The sequence below is a fragment of the Falco cherrug genome, chromosome 9 (assembly GCF_023634085.1).
Source record: "Falco cherrug isolate bFalChe1 chromosome 9, bFalChe1.pri, whole genome shotgun sequence".
Classification (NCBI taxonomy): Eukaryota; Metazoa; Chordata; class Aves; order Falconiformes; family Falconidae; genus Falco; species Falco cherrug.
The window spans coordinates 41,878,508-41,897,052 of record NC_073705.1 but is presented as its reverse complement, the minus strand read 5'-3'; the positions used below and the strand labels follow the sequence as shown (position 1 = coordinate 41,897,052).

Here is an 18,545-nt window from a genome sequence, read left to right as displayed (position 1 = left end):
GGCAATAAGGTGGCAGTAGGCAGGCTGCACCCATGGGTACCTCTACCTGTTTTGCAGTTTGAGTGATCAAGGATCAAGCAAGGGCTTGGTGTTACCTGGTGCTGATAATTGTACTTTACACTCAACTTACACGGGTGGTCTGTTTGCCTACAAATTCACTGCCCTACTAGACTCTAACTCATCTTTCTGTGAAGCATTTTCATTACCCACAGTCTGATAAACACTAAAGAACAAAATTCAACTCCATATTACTGTTATTTATGCTACGATTCCTTCTGTCACAGCTACTTTATCTAGATTTGCAACCACCATACAGCAGAGATGTGCTCTCTGGATGCCCCACCCAGCTATCACAAGCACAAACAAGCCGTTCGGTGCTCTGAGTCACAGCATCAGCCCGCTGCTCTTTCGGGCTGATGTCATTGCATCTGCACTTCCCCAGCTATATGAGCAGTTTGCCTCTCTCTAATGATGACAACTAATGGAGGGAGAACTTGGAATGTCCAGATCTTGAAGAGGAGGGGAGGATGGCCTCATTATTTTATATGTGCTCCTCATTGGTGCTCTTAAACCTGAACAGAGCTGCTGAAGGCCAAGATTTATTATTTTATTAAAACAAGCACAGGCAGATGATATTTAGTGGTACTTATACCAAACGCTGCTAATTGCTAACATACTAGTATTGCTAATCCCTAATCTTGTTTCTGGATGGGAAAGAATTGACTCAAGACCCCATTCATCTTCCTTGCTCATGTGATTAGAGCCTGTCAAATACTGAATGCTAAAGCCTATGACTGGTTGAAATGCCTTAATGCTCCAATATCGTCAGTTTAAGGACTTGGGAATAAGAGGTCAACATTATCAGTAAGAGCAAAGCACGCATAGTCAGAAGCTTCCCAGAAACCCTTAACCCCCAAGCCTACTCTTAGCTTGTGAACTTCATCTGGGCCTAACCCGGGACCTCTCTCTTGCCAATAGCATGAAATACATTTAGGGATTAGTGTGATTTGGAAAACATCATTTGTGGGGGATATATGAGAGCTGACCCTTATGTTTTCATACTCAGTTATCAGCTTGACCCAACATCTGCTCGTGCTCCTCACCAGCATTAGCAGGTACTGGATCACGCCTTGTAACAGGGTCTTTTAGCTTTGGTTTGATTTATCTTCATTAATAAATCACTGAATGATGCTGTGTCGAATGAATAGTGTCCAGCACCAACACTTTTCACCTGCACTCCTACTTATATTTTAAGAAAGACATTCTGCGTCTGTCTTTATTGAAAATTTCTATTCTCACACTATTATACCCTCCCTCAACTCCCCTTATTAATCACATACAATCTCTAAAAAAGAACTGTTTGGGGTTTTGGGGGCTTTTAAATGTGAGAACTCCTCTAAGTAAAAGAGTAGTTTCTATGCTAAATAAACACAGTGTTATTTTATTGTTTTCATGGGTTTGCAATGCTTATCACTTTGCTGCATGTAACTATATTTTTCTTAACTATAGAAGCATTGAAGTTTTTAGATATACAAACTATCTGAAATGAAAATACTACAATTTGCTTTTGTTATGTGGCAAATGCTCTAAGCAGTAGTATAGTACTTTTCCTCTTGTAAAAGACAATACATGATCAAAATCTCTCAAAAGGAGCTGCTGAATAATCCATGCCACATAATTCCCCTCATAAATATCCTGAATACATGTTGGGGTTTTATTTATTTTTCTCCTTTAATTGAAATATTGCTCCAGAATATTGGTACTTACATTTAATACTATTTAGCAAACAGTTATTAATTAAATAACATTAATTATCAATACTTAATATTAAATATCTAAATTTCTAGACAACATTTATTCATGGCCAGTTTATACCTATTTACTCTTAAGTCAGCATTTGCCTTCAGTTTGAATGCCTCCTGCTCTCCTGAGTTTCTCTCCCTACTGTCCTAGGGACCACTACCACATCCCCTCCCTGGCTTTGTTTTGGTAATATGTGGTGCGCCAAATTCTTGCACAGACTGAGTTTATTTTGTTTCATTTTGGTGGGTATTTTTGTTTGGTTTCTGGATTTTGTGGGGGTTTTTTGTTGTTTTATTTTGTTTAGTTGGTTGGGTGGGTGGGTGGGTGGTTTTTTTTTTCAGTCTGTACCAGAAATACATTGGAATAACCTGAAATCAAATTTATTTTTCTGGGCTTTATTTTCTTTTAAACCGTATCACACACACAAGCCAGTGAACAACTAACACAGACAGTTCCTTCTCTTTCTTGGTTGGTAGATTGTTGGAGAAACCAACAGGAGAAATATGTGTTTTCTCTAGCCAAGAGTTTGATCGGTTCTCAACTACAAATTTCAAGGTGTTTCCTTGTTCTGTTGCATGCTTTCTGTAATGACAACCATTCCTGGCTGTGTGTCAGCAGAAATTCCGTAGGCATCATCTTATTCATACAGCCCAAGCCATTACTGAAGAAGATAATGAACAAATGAATTTTTAAGAACTTCAGTAGAAAGTTCTAGTTCCAGCATTTTCCAACACTAATCTTATTTGGAATGTTAGCCCCTTTTCTATCTAAATCTATGTTCCTAGTCACTCTCCCTGCTTTCCCTTCTTTTCCCTTCTTAAAGCCTTGCATATTCTTACAGCACCTATTAGCTTTCTGCCCATGTCCTCTCTACCCTACCATTCTCTAGCCCTCCATCCTGGCTCATTAAATTTTGTGTTACCTCTGCATTTGCCTTTCTTTTGTCTCTGGTCTCATGCCTGGCACAACCTCTTTCTGTGCCCTTCATATATTGCTGTATCCCTGCCCGTATACGTTTCTTTGTTTTCCTACTCTTCCAACTATATATAACTTCCTTTTGTCATTTGCTGCCCTTTACTGCTTCTCCTGCTCACATTTTGTTGTTCCCACATCCTCCCTACCATGACCACACTCCTTCACTCTAATATTCCTCTTTGGTCTCCCAACAGACCCAACCCTTGACAGCAGATAAGGTCAAACTTTGGCCCAGGCTGTGACATGAGGCTCTGCTGGCACTGGGCTCGCAGCGTGGTCCAGCTGCCTGTGGGGGGATGGACCCACTCCCCAGGCAAAAAGGTGCAGCTGAAGCCACCGGTCACCTGCTCCCCATCCAGCCCAGAATGAACTTAGGGGACACCAGGAGAGCCCATACCGTTTCCCTCCTGGCTTCCAATCGTTTTTTATACATTTGAGGAATTACTCTGTCACTCCCTGGGCTGTGCCATGACTTTGATGCACAGCTTACAGGATCAGGAGGGTTAGTTCCCCCACTCTGCCACGGTTTCTGCTATACAGCTGCCATTATCAACTCCCCTCCATCTCTACACTTCAATTTCTGCCTCTCCAGTTTGTCAGATCTCCTTTACACATGTATCATCTGACTCTTGCATATGCAGTGAAGGCACAGATACTTTGTTCTCTGGTACACCTGCACTTCGTCTTCACTGGAAACAACTGCATGTTGAGGGTAATTCAACAGGGACAGCACTCCTGCCATATGTTAAAGCTACAGGTGAAAATAGTTATCTCTCTGAAACACCCAGCTTACCTTTTGCAGCACTTTAACTCTGAAAATAGCAGCCTTTTGGATTAAAACAGTTTTTCAAAGATGAGGACTAGATCTCAGCTCCAGTTCAGCAGCCCAGGGAAAACCCCTTTAACACTGTATGGTAACAGAGCAAGAGCTGTCAGGCCAGGCCCCTCAGCTGGCACGAGCAACTTACCTTTCTATACCTTCACCGGAGAAGTGTTTCAAAGTGATGATTAAGCAAACTAAGCATAACTAAGACTTCACACTTACCCTTGCAGTAAAGTCCACAGCAGCACCTCGGTTTAACAGCAACGTAGCTACATTGATATTTCCATAGTGAGCAGCTATGTGGAGGGGAGTGAACCCACTCTGGAAAAACAAAACAAAACCAACAGATCCATTTTTTTTTTATATATCTCATTAGTACTCTAGAATTTATATCACATCACTGACAAAAACTAGTAATAGGAGTCTGCTGCAAGTCACCATTCCAATTCTGTACTAGTTTTCATTCACTGACATTTATTTATAGACTCTCAGAGAGTCTAAATAAAATCATATTGCTATGCAGGAGGGGAAAAAAATTAACATAATTATTCTAGAAGACCAGAAGTAGGATAAAACTTTCAGTTAATCCAGAAAAACAACAGCAAAACATTTGAGTATTAAAGCAATGATCTGTCTTTTATGAGAAATTAATTTCTAACTAGAAAGATCTAGTTGTCATTGGTATTATGTCAGTCTTGCAAGTTAAATCTCTTAGAGATTCTTCACAGAAGTTCAGCTACAAACCATTCAATGGTATTTGATAACTGTTTTTTATAAATTCAAAGTAGATGCAAATGAAAACAACATCAAAGACAATTTTAAATTATTAATATGGATTTTTTTTTTTCCAAGGGTTAGTACCATAAAGATCACTCTCCCACTGTGGGCAATCACATCGGGTTATGTTCAGACACCACCCTAATTAGAGGATGCCTTAGTGATAAAATTACTTCAGCAACTTATTTTCATATTTAAGTAGTTTTACTTCCTTTTAAAATAATGCTAAAACATGCAGCAATTCCATCAGTCCTGCAAAGTATGAAACCTTATGGGAACTATATGCATTTCTAAATTGTTAGCAAGCCATGCTAGCTGCCACTGCCTTGCTTTGGAAGTCTTGCAGATATAAAATCACTCTCAGATCATTCTATTTGCTGACACCATCAAGGTAAGTGTCATGCAGAAGCCTAAAATCAGACCTGGATGCACAACATGACAGGGTTGTCTGCAGCTCTTAACACATCTGATAAACATGCTCCATGAGAATCCCTGAAAACTCCATCTTGGGTAATATGGCTCTTTTATGAGGGCAGTTCCCCAGAACACTTACTCTTACTTTTAAGCCCTAGTTTCAGCTGCAGAAAGCCCTGCTATCTAAACTACAGTCTTCTCTAGCACATGCTACTCCATTTAATCTAAAGCATGTATCTATCCTATAAAAGGCAATGCAAAAAGGAAGAGGAAGAAATGATGCAGCAGCACTAAGTCATGGAGGAGTGATGATGCATATATATATTTATATATACCTCTGTTGTTCTATTCACCATCATCTAGGTTAACACAATTGGAAGCAAAGAGGGGGAAAAAATGAACGGTTAGTTCACCACTGGTGATATGGATGCAAAAAGCTTCGTGACTGCTACGTGGCATGGCAGCTCAGATGACAGCACAATCGGCGCACAAAGGAAGCTCGACTGAATGGAAGCTGAATGATCAAGTATTTTGAATGTTAATTGTTACATGTTTACCAAAGTTCTTAAAGTAGTAATTGGACAAACAACTAATCAAATGACTTAATTGTACAGTACCTATAGGCACACCACTGCAGGAGTGGCTTTCATTCGCAACAAATAATTCTAATAATATTTTGCTTATTATTTTCCATTTGCAAAGTTTCTACATGAGAAATTAACCCTGATTTAAATAAAACAGGAACGGGGAAGGAAGAGGCAAAGGAAGCAAATGAAACGTTATTCTTAATCACACACTAGAAGAGAAAGTTAGGTGTAACTCTGCAGCAAAATACTTTGCACTAAGGGAAATTTCACTGGATGTAATACATGTGGTCAGCACTTAATAATATCAAACCTTTTTTCTTTTTACAACTGACCTTTGACTCCACATCAGCATTGTGGTCATTCTGCAGGAGCAGAGCCGCTGCCTTCGTATCATCCTTGCGAGCAGCGATGTGAAGGGCAGGAAGACGGACTTTTCCCTTCGTATCATTTTCAAGCAGCAATGAAACCACCTGGTCATGACCTTGCTGCAAAGCTACTGCCAAAGGCGTGAAACCATCCTGCAACATACAATGGAGACTCTCAACACATGTTCCAAGCTTTCCAGGAGGCAGAAAGCAGAAGGGAAGACATTTCAGCATTATTAACAGTACTGGCTCAAATCCAAATGGAAAGTGTAACATGGTGCAACTTAAAAGAACCCTGCAATGACACTAAAATTGGCGTAAAGTGTTGGTGAACAAGGCCTGAAATGCTCAAAACACCTATCTGGCACTCCAGACTTAAACATAAAATTACAAAGCAGAAGCAAACAAAAATGACTGAGACTTGAGAAAAAAAGTGTGAAATTACTCAGAAATAAACAGTTACATAAATAACTGTGTGTATCATAAAGTGTATGATTATATAAAAAGGTATAAAAAGCTGAAATATTAAAATTAGAATTGTTAGTGGTGTCTCCATAGCAAATTATCATCCATTCCCCCCACAGATATAGGTTATAATCTGTATTTTTTTAAGGAAAAACAAAACAAAACAACCAACCAACAACACTTCAGCTCTATCCTTCAATATATATGTGGATTTAAATTCTTATAATACTTGAATGTGAACAATACATTCTCTCAATACACTAATTATTTTACTACAACTTCCATTTAAGAAAAATGATATAGATGTGGTGAACAATCCTCTTAGAATTATTTCATTTCAGACTAGTAAATTGCCAACCAAAGTAGTGCAGAATAAGAAACCTGAAAAACAGATTTCTTCTTAACAGATCTTAGAGTGCATTCCTCAAACACATGAAAAGTACAGTCTGAGATGTTATTATAATTTTAGTTTTATGGATTCTTAGAAAACTAAAGAATGAAAGAGTTGTCATTTAGATTCTGCTCATTTCCAAACATTTAAGTGGCATCCCAATCCAGGAACACATTTGGCTTTCTCCAAGATAATACCCATAAATCACTCAAAAAGTCACAAATGTGTATTGTTCTACTTGTGATATTTACTACGTTTGACTCTCGGTCAATATATCCAAAGCTTATATTACCAAACTTCTTTACAGTTTAGCAGGTAAACATCTTCTTTCACTTTTGAACTACTTGTCATGATGAAACTGGGTAAGTGTGAAATAAAAGTGTAGCAATGACACAGGAAAACATAGGTCCTTACCCTAAGTCAAAAGAGCAGAGTTCAGGTGTTAACTTCTTGAACTAAAAATAATGTTTTCAGTAAGGAATTTCTCTTTCTGGCTTACCAAACAGAGAGGCCTCAATTTAGGAGAAACAGGAGGAGTTCTGCTAATGAGCATTCTTTTCAAAATTTTGGGAGGGACATTAAAAAAAGAAAAAGAAAAAAGAAAAATCACCTGAATTCTTTGGGTACTAACTAGATTTTTTTATTTCATTACTTCTTTTAAACCCGTTTAACCACAGTCTTCCCCTTGGCCCCTGGCTCACCATCCTCCAGGAGTGGGGCAGGGCTCTGGGCTGTGGTCCTGGGCCACGAGTGGCTCCTAAGGTGGAACAGCTGCACAGCCTCAGAGTGTAGGCAGAGAGCAGGGCAGTGTGTGGAAAATGCTGTGTAGCTCTGAAGGCCAAAAAACTCTGTGAGCATCCCCACAAGAGGGCTCTGGCAATACAGCTACACTGTACCTGCAGATACAGAGGCTCCTGCCTGGAGAAACCTCGAGTTCGACAGCCCACGCCTTAGTGCCCAGGAGATGTTGGCTTCCTGGTCTATTTGCACAGCCAATGGCAGCGGCAGTCAGCTGCTTTACAGAGAAAAGTGGTTTGGCCATCTACACTGCCTTTTCTCATCGGGCTTTCTCTTCTGTTAAAAACACTGGTAACAATAATATTAAAAAAAAAAAAAAAAAAAAAGGAACACATTTTCTCCTTTCCAGAGGGAAAAGGCATTGGACAAAGGGGAGGGAGCACTTCATGGCAATCCCAGAACAGCTGCCACCTCCTGGTGTCATCATCCCAGTTTCTTAACTCTGATGAGAGTTGCCCATCATTTCAGTGTGTGCAGAGGCCACTGTACCAAGACCAAGCAAACTGCGACCAAGAGTATTAGCACTGACAAGAACACATTTCCACCACATGCTCTCTGAAGATGCCAACTCACAAAAAGCAATTGCAAGCAAATACCATGATATCAATACTATAATTAGCAAGCACACTTTAAAACATAGGGCAAAGCACACTCCAGAAAAAAACAAAATGAAACCCAAAAAACTAAAACCAGTATAAAGTAAAAAGTTGGTACGAGGTACAGGGATGCATTAAACTAATTTTGCATTTCATATTTTGCAAAAAAGTAGGACTTTTTCAAATAAACATTGTTTCCTTCATGGAATCAGTTCAGCTAGAGAGATCATAATTTAATAAATATTACAGAGAGCACATACTGAAGTACTTTTTTGGTTTTGGTAGTAAAATACTGGAATTAAGACAACTGAAAATTCATCAGATTAAAAACCTATCTCAGTGCAGTATATTTATGACTATTAATATATCTGCTTTTTTATTTTTCTTCCAGTTTGCCTTATTTGAGTTAGAATTACTTTCTAAAACAAAAAATAAGAAGTTCTGGAAAGACCACAGACCATGTTCAAGGATAGACCTTGCATCTTTCTGTCAGCTTGAAATTATCACTGCAGGACCAGATGGGATAACTAGGTGTTACAGAGAGGGTACCAACATGGCAATAAATGTAGTTCAGAAAATGCTCCAAGCGCTAAGTAACCCTGGGTTTTCCCTGATATCCCAGGCTGGCTCCAAAGCAGGTAAACACTTGTTCTTGCTTTATGGTTGCCTTCCACATTACTCACTATTTTTAATGAAAGCACAGAGAAGTTTTATATTATGCACACAGCTTCCCTGCTTGAGCACTTACCCTGAAAGATTACCAGTTATGACTAAGAACACATCTATTTTTAGAACTGTTTCTAGTTAAAGTCATTTTTTTATTTTAGAAATAGCAAAAGATGGTTTAAATTGCTGAAAAGCCAGTTACTCAGTATTCATTAGCACACTTTGCAGAAAGAACATAAAAGATTAGCTTGATATAAGCTGGCAAGAGTCACTGCTGAAGCATGTTTTACTTTGTTCATAAAGTGTGAAATTCAAACTTTTACCTCTGTGGCAAGGCTTTGACTGGCACCATTGTCAAGAAGAAACTTCACAACCTCCAGGTGGTTTTCTTGGGCTGCCATATACAGTGGAGTGAAACCATTCTGAAATAGGAAAGCAAGAGTGTAAACACTCCACAAACATTTCATACATACCACAAATCTGCAAAACTCAGGTAGATTAGGAGGAAACTAAATAAACTGTGTGCATACATGCCAGTTGATGGTGTGATCTCCCTTGATTTAAGTGAAGGTAGGAGAAGGATAATATTGTTTAAAAGGACACAGTGAAATCCTTCAGCTGACCCGATACAATTCCCACAGCCAAGCAAGAATACTTCCTTTTATATCTGTTGTGAAGTTAAAGTAAAAACCAGTCTGCTCAGACCATTTGGTAGAAATGGGTTATTTTTCCCAGTAAATGCAGCCACAGCAATGGAAATGCAAAATGGACAGGCAAATACAATCCAAGTCTGTAGCAAAAGTAAAAGCGATGGCTTTTCAGAATGCTCTCCAATTTTTTCGCCTCCTTCCATTAGCTTTGACTACTCTTTCGCTTGTGCCAGCTACTTATGCCTTTTGTCTCCTCAGAGAGCTGCCTTCTGAGCATAGCCTGCCTGTGGTCACTGAGCTACTTCATATTTCAGGCACCAGGAGATCTGAGAATCGTTGCTTCTCAGTAGTTTGAGACAGAGGTTTATCAGTGTTTCCAACCACATTACAGCATTTCTCAAATTATGCTTGAGCGAGCGATTTCAATCAATGCAATACAAGTATCAGAGGCTGCAGAGCTTAACTCATTCTTTGGCAAGTGCTTTCCCCTCACAGTCAATACTTTTGTCTTTACTGTATACAGGTCACAGCCTTTCAGGAATTGAATTTTTAGCGACTAACGTTAAGGCAATGTATTTTTCGCTATTGTTCTAGGCATTTCTGAAATTCACAGCTTTGACATCACTCACAAAACCAAAAACAGCAAAACGAAGTCATGAAACCTGTCCTGGGATCAAGATACCTCTAAAGGAATTTATAAAGTTGCTGATAAAGCACATGAAATTGCTTTACTTTTGTATAGCACTGCATGTCCCTCGGTCTAACAGAATTGTAAACTAGTGGTAAATACATCTTACAGTAACAAATTAAAAGGTCCATATACTATTGACTAAGCAGTTTGGCACTGCAAAAGCAACCAAAGCCGCATCAGCAATAAGAACAACAATCCCTTTCTCCTCTGATCTATCCTGGCATTCCAGAATTAGTCAGACATACCACTGCTGCATTTTGCCTGATCCCTTTCCTTCCTTATGGTACCAGCAAGGGTGATGATGCCATTAAACCTTTTGGCCTCCTGGTTTCACTGGGCTCTGTTAGGGCACTGTCTTCTTCTCACTATCTTCCAGATCTCATGGCATCGTGATTTCTGTGAACCTCAGGCTTCTTTTAAGTAAACTTCACACGGTCAGCTGCAATGGGGGCAGCAGCTTCCCACTTCAGCTGCTCCCTCCTAAGATCCCCCCAGACCTCTTGCTCTACCACACACCGCTTCTGGTGATTACTTGAGAGGGTGGGGAGGACAAGGAAGAAAATAAATACAAAATAAAACCGGAGGTAAGAGCTAGTTAAAAACAACAAGTAAAATGGAAGAGAGATTTCATCTGCCTTAAATAACAGAAAAGTTCAGGAAGTGCTTCCATATCACTGGGTTTGACGTTTCATGTCTGCAATGTGGCCAGGGCAGACATTTCGACAGGGTGGAAGGCATAGGGGGAACAGCTCAGCAATTCAGCTAGAGCAGTTACAAAGGACACTGACCTAGATTTCCCAGGAAACCTATGGAGCCAAACAGAGATGAGCTGAGAAGAGTTTGGCCATATATTTGCATCAAAGAAAGAATATCAACATTCCGAGCTCTGGAGAGGTGAAGGGAAACCATAACCCCGCTTTCCCTATTGGGAAATTCCCCATTTCCCTATTGAGAAACCAATAGCAGTGAATTCTGGCTGAGTTACAGTAGCTGCAGTGAAAACAGCTGAGAGACATCTGACTGTCACAGCAACAGGGCAGAGCTGCAGGGCACACTTCCAGCACAGAGCACACAGAAGAGCCCAGGTGACCCGAGGCCGAGCATGCAGGCTTCCCCGGCAGCCGAGACAAATAGCAGGTCAGAGAAAAGGACAGTTGGAGAGGAAATGGTGTGACCTGGATGTTTGATCCATGAGGAACTTTACCATCAACAAGACGCTAAGCAGCTGTGAAACCACATGTTTACAAGGCTTGCACAGGCTGCAAGGTCAGTTACTGTTCCAGTATTTTGATAATTTGGTCTCTATTCAGGAAAGCATTGCTACAAGCATAAAGCAGGCACTGAAATCCTACCAGAGCCAAAGCCTAAAGTTAGCAATGTGTTAATGTACTCTTCAGAACCAAGACCTAACAGTTTAGTTATCATAGAGTCAAAATTCTGCTTAATGAAAAACAAAGAAGCCTGAAAGCGCTTGCTAAAATACCTAATATGTCACATTACAGGTTACTATTATAGTGAACAGCAGAGTATGGCATTTCCCCTATCATTTCACAACATACTCAATATCTATTTACTAACTCAGCTGGAAACAAAGATTAATTTTTTTAGTTTCAAACATTTGCACTTAGAAAGGAAGCAGAAAACCTCTTCCTAATGATTAGTTCAGAAAATAACAGGCAAAAATTCTCAGAACTAAGTGTTGTTAGCATTTGGAAACAGAGCAGAACCTTCTCTTCTGTGTTAAATTACTGTAGGGTTTTCAACATCTTTCCTCCCCATACTTTGCTTTTTCTTCTCTCTTTAAAAAAGGGGCTGAAATTGCCAGAGAGCCACAAGCCTAAGAGAAGTATTCTATCTTCAGTAGTAATAAGTAGCCCTTAGAACAGGTACAAAATTCAGACTCAGTAAAAAATAACTTTTTTTTTTCTTTTTAAGGATAGGAACACTTGGTTAAAGAAAACCTTACGTCCCTAACACTGGTGCTGTCAGCAGGGTAGAGCTGTTACCTTCAAGGGAAGAGGAGATAAAGCCAAACTCACAGAAAATAGGGTCAATATAAAAAAGAAAAACAAAACAAAAGAAAACAAAAAAATTCTTTGGGTAGTCTCTCTGTGGGTATGACAAATTCAGCAGAACTTTATTCTAAGCTTTAGGAAGTCTCAAGTGATGCTCAGCACCACAGACAAAACTGGTCCAGAGGCAGTTTGGTAGCAGAGAGCTCCAGGGACCTCCCAAAAAGACTAACCCCAGCTGGGGTATCTCACTGCCAGATATTGGTGCAGAATGGCAATACACATGTCTTAAGCAAAGATGTCAAAGGCATCCACAATGGGGGCAAGGGAAATCTTTAATTTTCATAAGATAGCAAAATACCGGTAATGTGGCAAAACCTTAGGGTATTTGGACAATGCAGTTATATAAGATGTTTACAATCTCAGATAATTTTTAGTTTCAGGGCTGAATACACAAGTTCTCAAACACAAGCAGAAAAGATCCTTTGAAAGCCATCTTAATTTCTTTAACAGGAAAACCACTGGAAATATTTCTGCTTTGTTTTTCTTCCTAACAGACATGGAAGATTTTACTTAAAACTAGTTGTTGTTGTTGTTGTTCTCTTAAAAAAATGATATGGTGCCTGAAAACAAATATTGCTGTATCTAGCTAGTATAAAAGAGTAAGAAAGGAGAACTGAGCTGCCTATTTTCTTTGTCCAGGTGAAGGAAACATGAAACAGAAATCATAAATAACTGACATTTTTTGAAATTGATTCTTTTAAACATTTTGTTCATATTCTTTGAGAGACCAAAGAAAAAGCCGTATTTCTTTAAAATGTAAAGTTTTTAATATCCCTTTTTAGCAAATATTTTCTATCATGCCCACATCTTTGTAATACAGAAGAATGGCAATTCTGGGCCAGATAAGATGACAATCTCTTAATCTGATCCCTTCTCTGACACTGCCTACCAGCCAGCCCCTCAGAAGGGAGAACAGGAATGGGGCAGGCATGCAGGGACACCTCCTATGGCACAGGCACCTGGTTTTCAACAATCTGTGGTTTATGCGTTTTTTGAGCCAGAGTTTTTCTCTGACTCATTTGACTGCTTTGCTCTTAACAGCAGTACTGTTTTCCCTTATTTCAAATTTTCTGTAATTGACTTAAATATTCGTTCAAAGGACTTGACCAAACTTAAAGGCTCTGCATATTCTTGCAGTACCTCTTTGTACAAGGAAAGGGGATGAGCTCAATTAAGACTGAGACACTGAATTATGCAAAACAGGATCCTTTTAATTTGAACAAGTTCTCTCTCACTGTCTTGTTCTATCAGTATCTCTTCTAACTCTGTAACAATTAGCAGCTTATAGGACACCGGAGGGCAGATCTAAGGTGGAAGGGTACATGCTTTGCTGGGCTGACTTACACAACCACTTCCAGTACCCTGCAGACACCCCTGGATGTGCCTCCACTTCCTTCAACTCCAGGGGTGTGTGGCTTGTGGACAACTTAAAACAGATGTCATATCTATGTTTCCTCTGTTGATGAATGAGGTGGGCAACTCAGAATTAATCCCTACTGATGGGTGACATTCTATGTGGGGAAAGACCTGAACACAACCTGGGATTTCATTGTGCTGTCATGCCTGTGGGGGAGGACAAGTCTTGGTATGTCCATGATGCCTCTTGGTACACTCTGACCACCTGGCAAGGGGTAGAGCAGAAGGGGGAGAGCTGGAAGAATTTGAAGTTTTAATTGTATGTTGAGTTACAAGGTGGGAATGAACTCAGCACTACACTCACTAGAATGCCTACTTCAGTAATAAAATGGCAGCTGTGTGTTTCAACTTTTTCCTTGCACCTGATGTTGGTTACCTACGTGTGTGGAACAGGTGACAAAGGAGGTTAGTTTGGGTTTTTTTTTTTATGTTAGCAGAATTACATTCATCTTCTTGACTCTATTAAACCCTATTTTCAGGGACCAGTATTAACACAATGAGATCTGACAAATACACCTACTAATATTATCATTTATAAGTGTAGAATGATTTTAATATCAACAAAGCTTTTGATAGTACCGAACAGGGAAATATCACTTTACCTGAGACTGTGCGTTGACATTGGCCCGATTTGTCACCAACACTTTGACTACTTCTGCTTGTCCAGCGAGGGATGCTATGTGCAATGCTGTGTTTCCTTTCTGGAGTGAGAGACAGGGATATTTGAAAATACGAAACCTGAGCTTGAATACATGACAATACTATCAAGAATATATTCCACTTTAAAATACAGTATTTCTTGCAATGGTATACTCTTACTGAATACTTCTAATGGGTAAGTTAATCTAGAAGACATGGACAGAAACCAAGACAGGAATCTACAATTTGTTCAGTAAATCTCATCCCTAGTAACCTGTGGCATTTACTATAATCTAAAAAGTTTCTATTAAAGAGTTATTGAGACCACTCCACCAGTGGAAGATGGGCAACTAGTGCTGCAGAAATGTCTGTCAGTTGGCTGACACCCTGTGCCCACGCCATCAATGTGAACAAGATAACAATTAGATAGGCCTGACTGACCTTTGTCGCTGCATCCACACTGGCACCTCGCTGTATCAGTTCAGAGACAACTTCTACATGTCCTTCTTTGGAAGCAAGATGGAGAGCATTCAACCCATTCTGATTTAAAAAAAAAAAAAAGAAAAGAAAAGAAAAGAAGAAAAGCAATGGGAAAAATTGACAAAGGTTTTCCAGCATAGCAAACATATCAAGGGACAAATTATTATATCCCAGTGAGAGAACTGCTTCCAAAACCCACTGTCATGTAAACTTTACAAGAACTAGATTATAAGGAAAGAGAATGATTTAAGTCAGGAAATACTAGCTCTGGGTCTCAAGTTCTGTGTGCTGTCTCATGATCTGATGTAATACAAATGGAATGAAAGATAACGGTAAATAGCACAACATTCTCCAAATAGAAGTGAAATTGTGTCTTGGGTAAAAAAAAAGGGTAACCCCCCCATTTTAATTGGATAAAACATGTAAACATGGCTCATCAGAATCCACAGAAAGTATCATCAACATGAAGTGCAAATATAAAGAGAGATTGAAGAAATAGTGAGAAAGGTATTTATCCAGGAAATTTGATCAAAATATTCTTCAACCTGATTTGAAATGTTGATGTCCACTCCACTTTTTAAGTAGTCAAGAGCCTTTTCCAAGTTGCCAGCTCGAGCAGCTCTCAGGTAACTTGCGTTTGTGTCAGACTGCAAGAAAAAATGAAAAGGCCCAATTAAAAATTGCAGCACAGTATAAAATATATATTCCCTTGTCAAAGAAGTTACTAATGATACAACATATTGTACATACATTTAACTAGACATGAAAGGATGCCAAACTGCCTTATGAAATATGGGTCAAATCCTGCACTCCTTGCTTATGCAAACTCTCTGGTGTAAATAGGCTGTCTGCCTGACTAGGCAGCACAAGATTTGACTTCATATATAAAAATGAATTATGCAGTACTGTCTAACATGCAAGGCTAGTAGCCAGGGACACATCTGGTACACAGCATGGAAGACAAACATGGTGAGGCTCAGGACAGGACTCCATGGAAACCACTCTGCTCTTTCCAGAAGTGCCACACAACCTTTTAATGTCCAAGCCAAACGGATCAGACCAGTACCGTGAAATCTCACACAACAGATCTTAAAAGATCCAAAATACTCCACATTGAAGGACTGGACTACTGAATGAAAAAACACGGTTCTACAAATTAAGGCATTTTGAAATCTAACATATGATTACATTTAGTTTTATCTTCTCCATCCTCTTGCATTTTATGGCACGTTATATTTACAATATCTGCCCACATTCAGTGAAGTAGCCATAAATCCCTAGGTGCAGTGCTATTATCTAAGCTGCAATTATTATTTTTTTTTTCAGATCTTACTTTAAAGATAGCTGTGCAAATTTGCTTTATGATGACTTCAGCTTGAACATAAGGATGGCAGAAAGGATGGTTAAGTCGTGAAAGAGTCACTGAAAGTAATTCCCATCCCCAGAGGGTTTTAACAAGTTATGCAAATATCCACCAAGGACAGTTTAAGATAATGCTGATCCTGCCTTGGAGCAAGTGGAATGAACTGGGTTAGCTTTCAAGAGGGACAAATTGTATAATCTTTGATGCTTTCCCTGGCATCTTGGGCAGTCAACATATTTTTTTTTATGTCCTTTTCTCTATTGGTATAACAGGAATAGTCTTCTTCCCCCTGCCCAGTATCATTTCATCACAGGCTTACACCACTACAACCTTAAGTGCCTTACGATCCCTCAAGGTTCTAAAAGAGTGCAACAGATATCTTCATAGAAAAAATTGAAAGCAGTAATTGCTGAGAGAAGTACAAAACGCCCTGTCACCAAGGCTTAGTTACTTATAATTTTATTATTATTCCCCATTTTCTGGATTTGCTATAGATCTTTCTCCACTCCTGTCAATGCAACTACTGTAAACTGGATGTTCCGTTCGAGCATTGCTTCAAGCTCATCTGAAGTTACTTTCCTGTGAGGTTGATGAAGCAATCTTGGGCATAATGACAGCAAAATGGTAAGTGGGTATGGATTCTGCTTTCTTTGTGCCAGTACAAGCTACAAGACTATTTTACTAGTACTTTCAATACAACAAGCTCTCTCTTCCAAGGACAGAACAATTACTTATGGATTTCATTTTCTCCCAAGTTTTACACACATGGCATTCCACTTTGCGATGGTAATTTACTACCTTACAGCGTTCTCTGCTCTTAATCATTATTTTCCAGGCACACCACAGTGATCATTACAAATCAACTTCTGCGATCTGCTGCCAACAAAACAGTCACCAAATACAAATGCTTAATTAGGCTTTATAAAAAACAAGGTGTGCTACTAACTACATGGTCCGAACTGAAAAGACTATGGGGAAGAATAGCTGCCCTGAGAGGTGCGGTAAAACACTTTCATTTGGAAGATCATCTGAACTGTGCAATGCAGATTATTACAGAAGACAGGTCATATTCTCGGTGCTTAGCAACAGCAGCCACTGGGGTAAAAAACAGGTCAGCATTTTATCAGCATTACTAAAGGTATGAGGGAGGACTTAATAGACTGGGAGCCTTTTTTGTCACAGTGTAATGGCATGTCTGTTTGGCATAGTCAGCAGGTGGACGATAATTAACATCAGCTGTTTACAGCTGCTTCTGAGTGGGGAAGGGATGCACCAGAGAAGCTTGCTATGGAAAATCAGTTCCCACCAGTCACATTAATGCACGCTAGACAAGAAACACTGCTCATACTCAGAAACATTTAAACCTTTTTGTTTGCTCAGACAAAATGGAGGGGAGGGGGGATGGCAGAAGGAGTGATAGCTGGTATTCACATTAACAGCTAACTGCTGTTTCACCGTAGAGGGAGAGCAATGCCTGTATCTTTTCAGGACTTCTTTTGGAAGCACTTGCTCACTAACAGGAGGATGGACAAATATTAGGTCCCACTTCCAGCCTGGGGACATATAAAAATGTTTCAGATCAAGCTAGCTCAGGTGCTGGCAAGTGATGCACAAATCTACTCCTGAAATCCCTCAAGCAAAAAGCATGCCCTCATTTGCCAGTCACCACTCAAAACTCACTCCTTTTGCTCAAAATATCCAGAAGCATCACTGACATCATCAGCCGGGCTGCCACCTGTGTGGCAGGGCTGGTGGGGTGCGGGCACAGCACCCAGCTCACCCATCAGCCTGGACTCGCTGTTCAGGCAGGGACAGGCTCCCAGCACAAGGGGCACCATACAGAAAAGCAGCGCCAATATGCGCAGACACTACAATGACAGCTAGGAAGCACCCAGAGAAGCTGCCACTTGACACTATGCCAGGGATCACACAAACTCTACCACACCTCAGCTGATCTGAGTTGGCACTTCCAGTTTCCACCTTACTGGTTTCCAGTTACTTGAACGTGATGTGAGCTAGTGTGTGAAACTCCATGAGTAGCCTTGGCAGCCAGGGTGTAACACATCCCTGTGCACTGAGAAGAGGGAAAACCTTTTTTTCTGGCTTTGGCTAAAGCTCCCAAGCCCTCAGGCAGGGTTAACTCACCTCACACTGGTTAACTCACCCTTTCTGGGCCACCATGCACAGAAATGTTGAGATTTGCACAGAAGGGTAACAGATTGAGGTTGTACACTTGTGCAAAAAGTTCAGTGGGGCTTCTGGGATTCTCTCCATCCATTACAGTCTCTGCCGTAAGCAGAAACAAGCAATAACATTAGAGAGAAGAGAGCACCAATATCTTTGGAAACCAAAAGTAATTCCAGCTCCTTCAGAAGCAGCATTGCCAGCTTCCACTTTCTCTATACCTAAGGCATTACTTCAGACCTGCTTAGGTAAAGACCAGACTTCCAAGTTTTTTCTACCTTGCAAAATGCCTTGAATACCCTTGTTTTTAAGACATTCCATTTCCAAAACCCACAAGAACTGATGAACACTATCCAACTTTTACAAAAGCTATGCAAAGGGGTCAGT

The 18,545-nt window shown here is 39.9% G+C and overlaps 1 protein-coding gene across 20 annotated transcripts in view; it reads right to left on the bottom strand.

The window, feature by feature from the left end:
- The window catches only part of ANK3 (ankyrin 3), a 374,167-nt gene that overhangs the window by 133,179 nt on the left and 222,443 nt on the right, over positions 1-18,545 (bottom strand). For 12 of the 20 annotated variants that reach the window (XM_055721313.1, XM_055721318.1, XM_055721322.1 and 9 more), the window contains 7 exons: positions 15,157-15,258; positions 14,573-14,671; positions 14,095-14,193; positions 8,984-9,082; positions 5,712-5,897; positions 5,128-5,151; positions 3,824-3,922 (listed from right to left, as the gene is read on the bottom strand). In XM_055721313.1, the coding sequence (XP_055577288.1) occupies positions 3,824-3,922; positions 5,128-5,151; positions 5,712-5,897; positions 8,984-9,082; positions 14,095-14,193; positions 14,573-14,671; positions 15,157-15,258 (708 nt within the window). The remainder of the gene's footprint in view (positions 1-3,823; positions 3,923-5,127; positions 5,152-5,711; positions 5,898-8,983; positions 9,083-14,094; positions 14,194-14,572; positions 14,672-15,156; positions 15,259-18,545) is intronic. The other 8 variants (XM_027817139.2, XM_055721315.1, XM_055721319.1 and 5 more) reach the window with 1 other exon arrangement.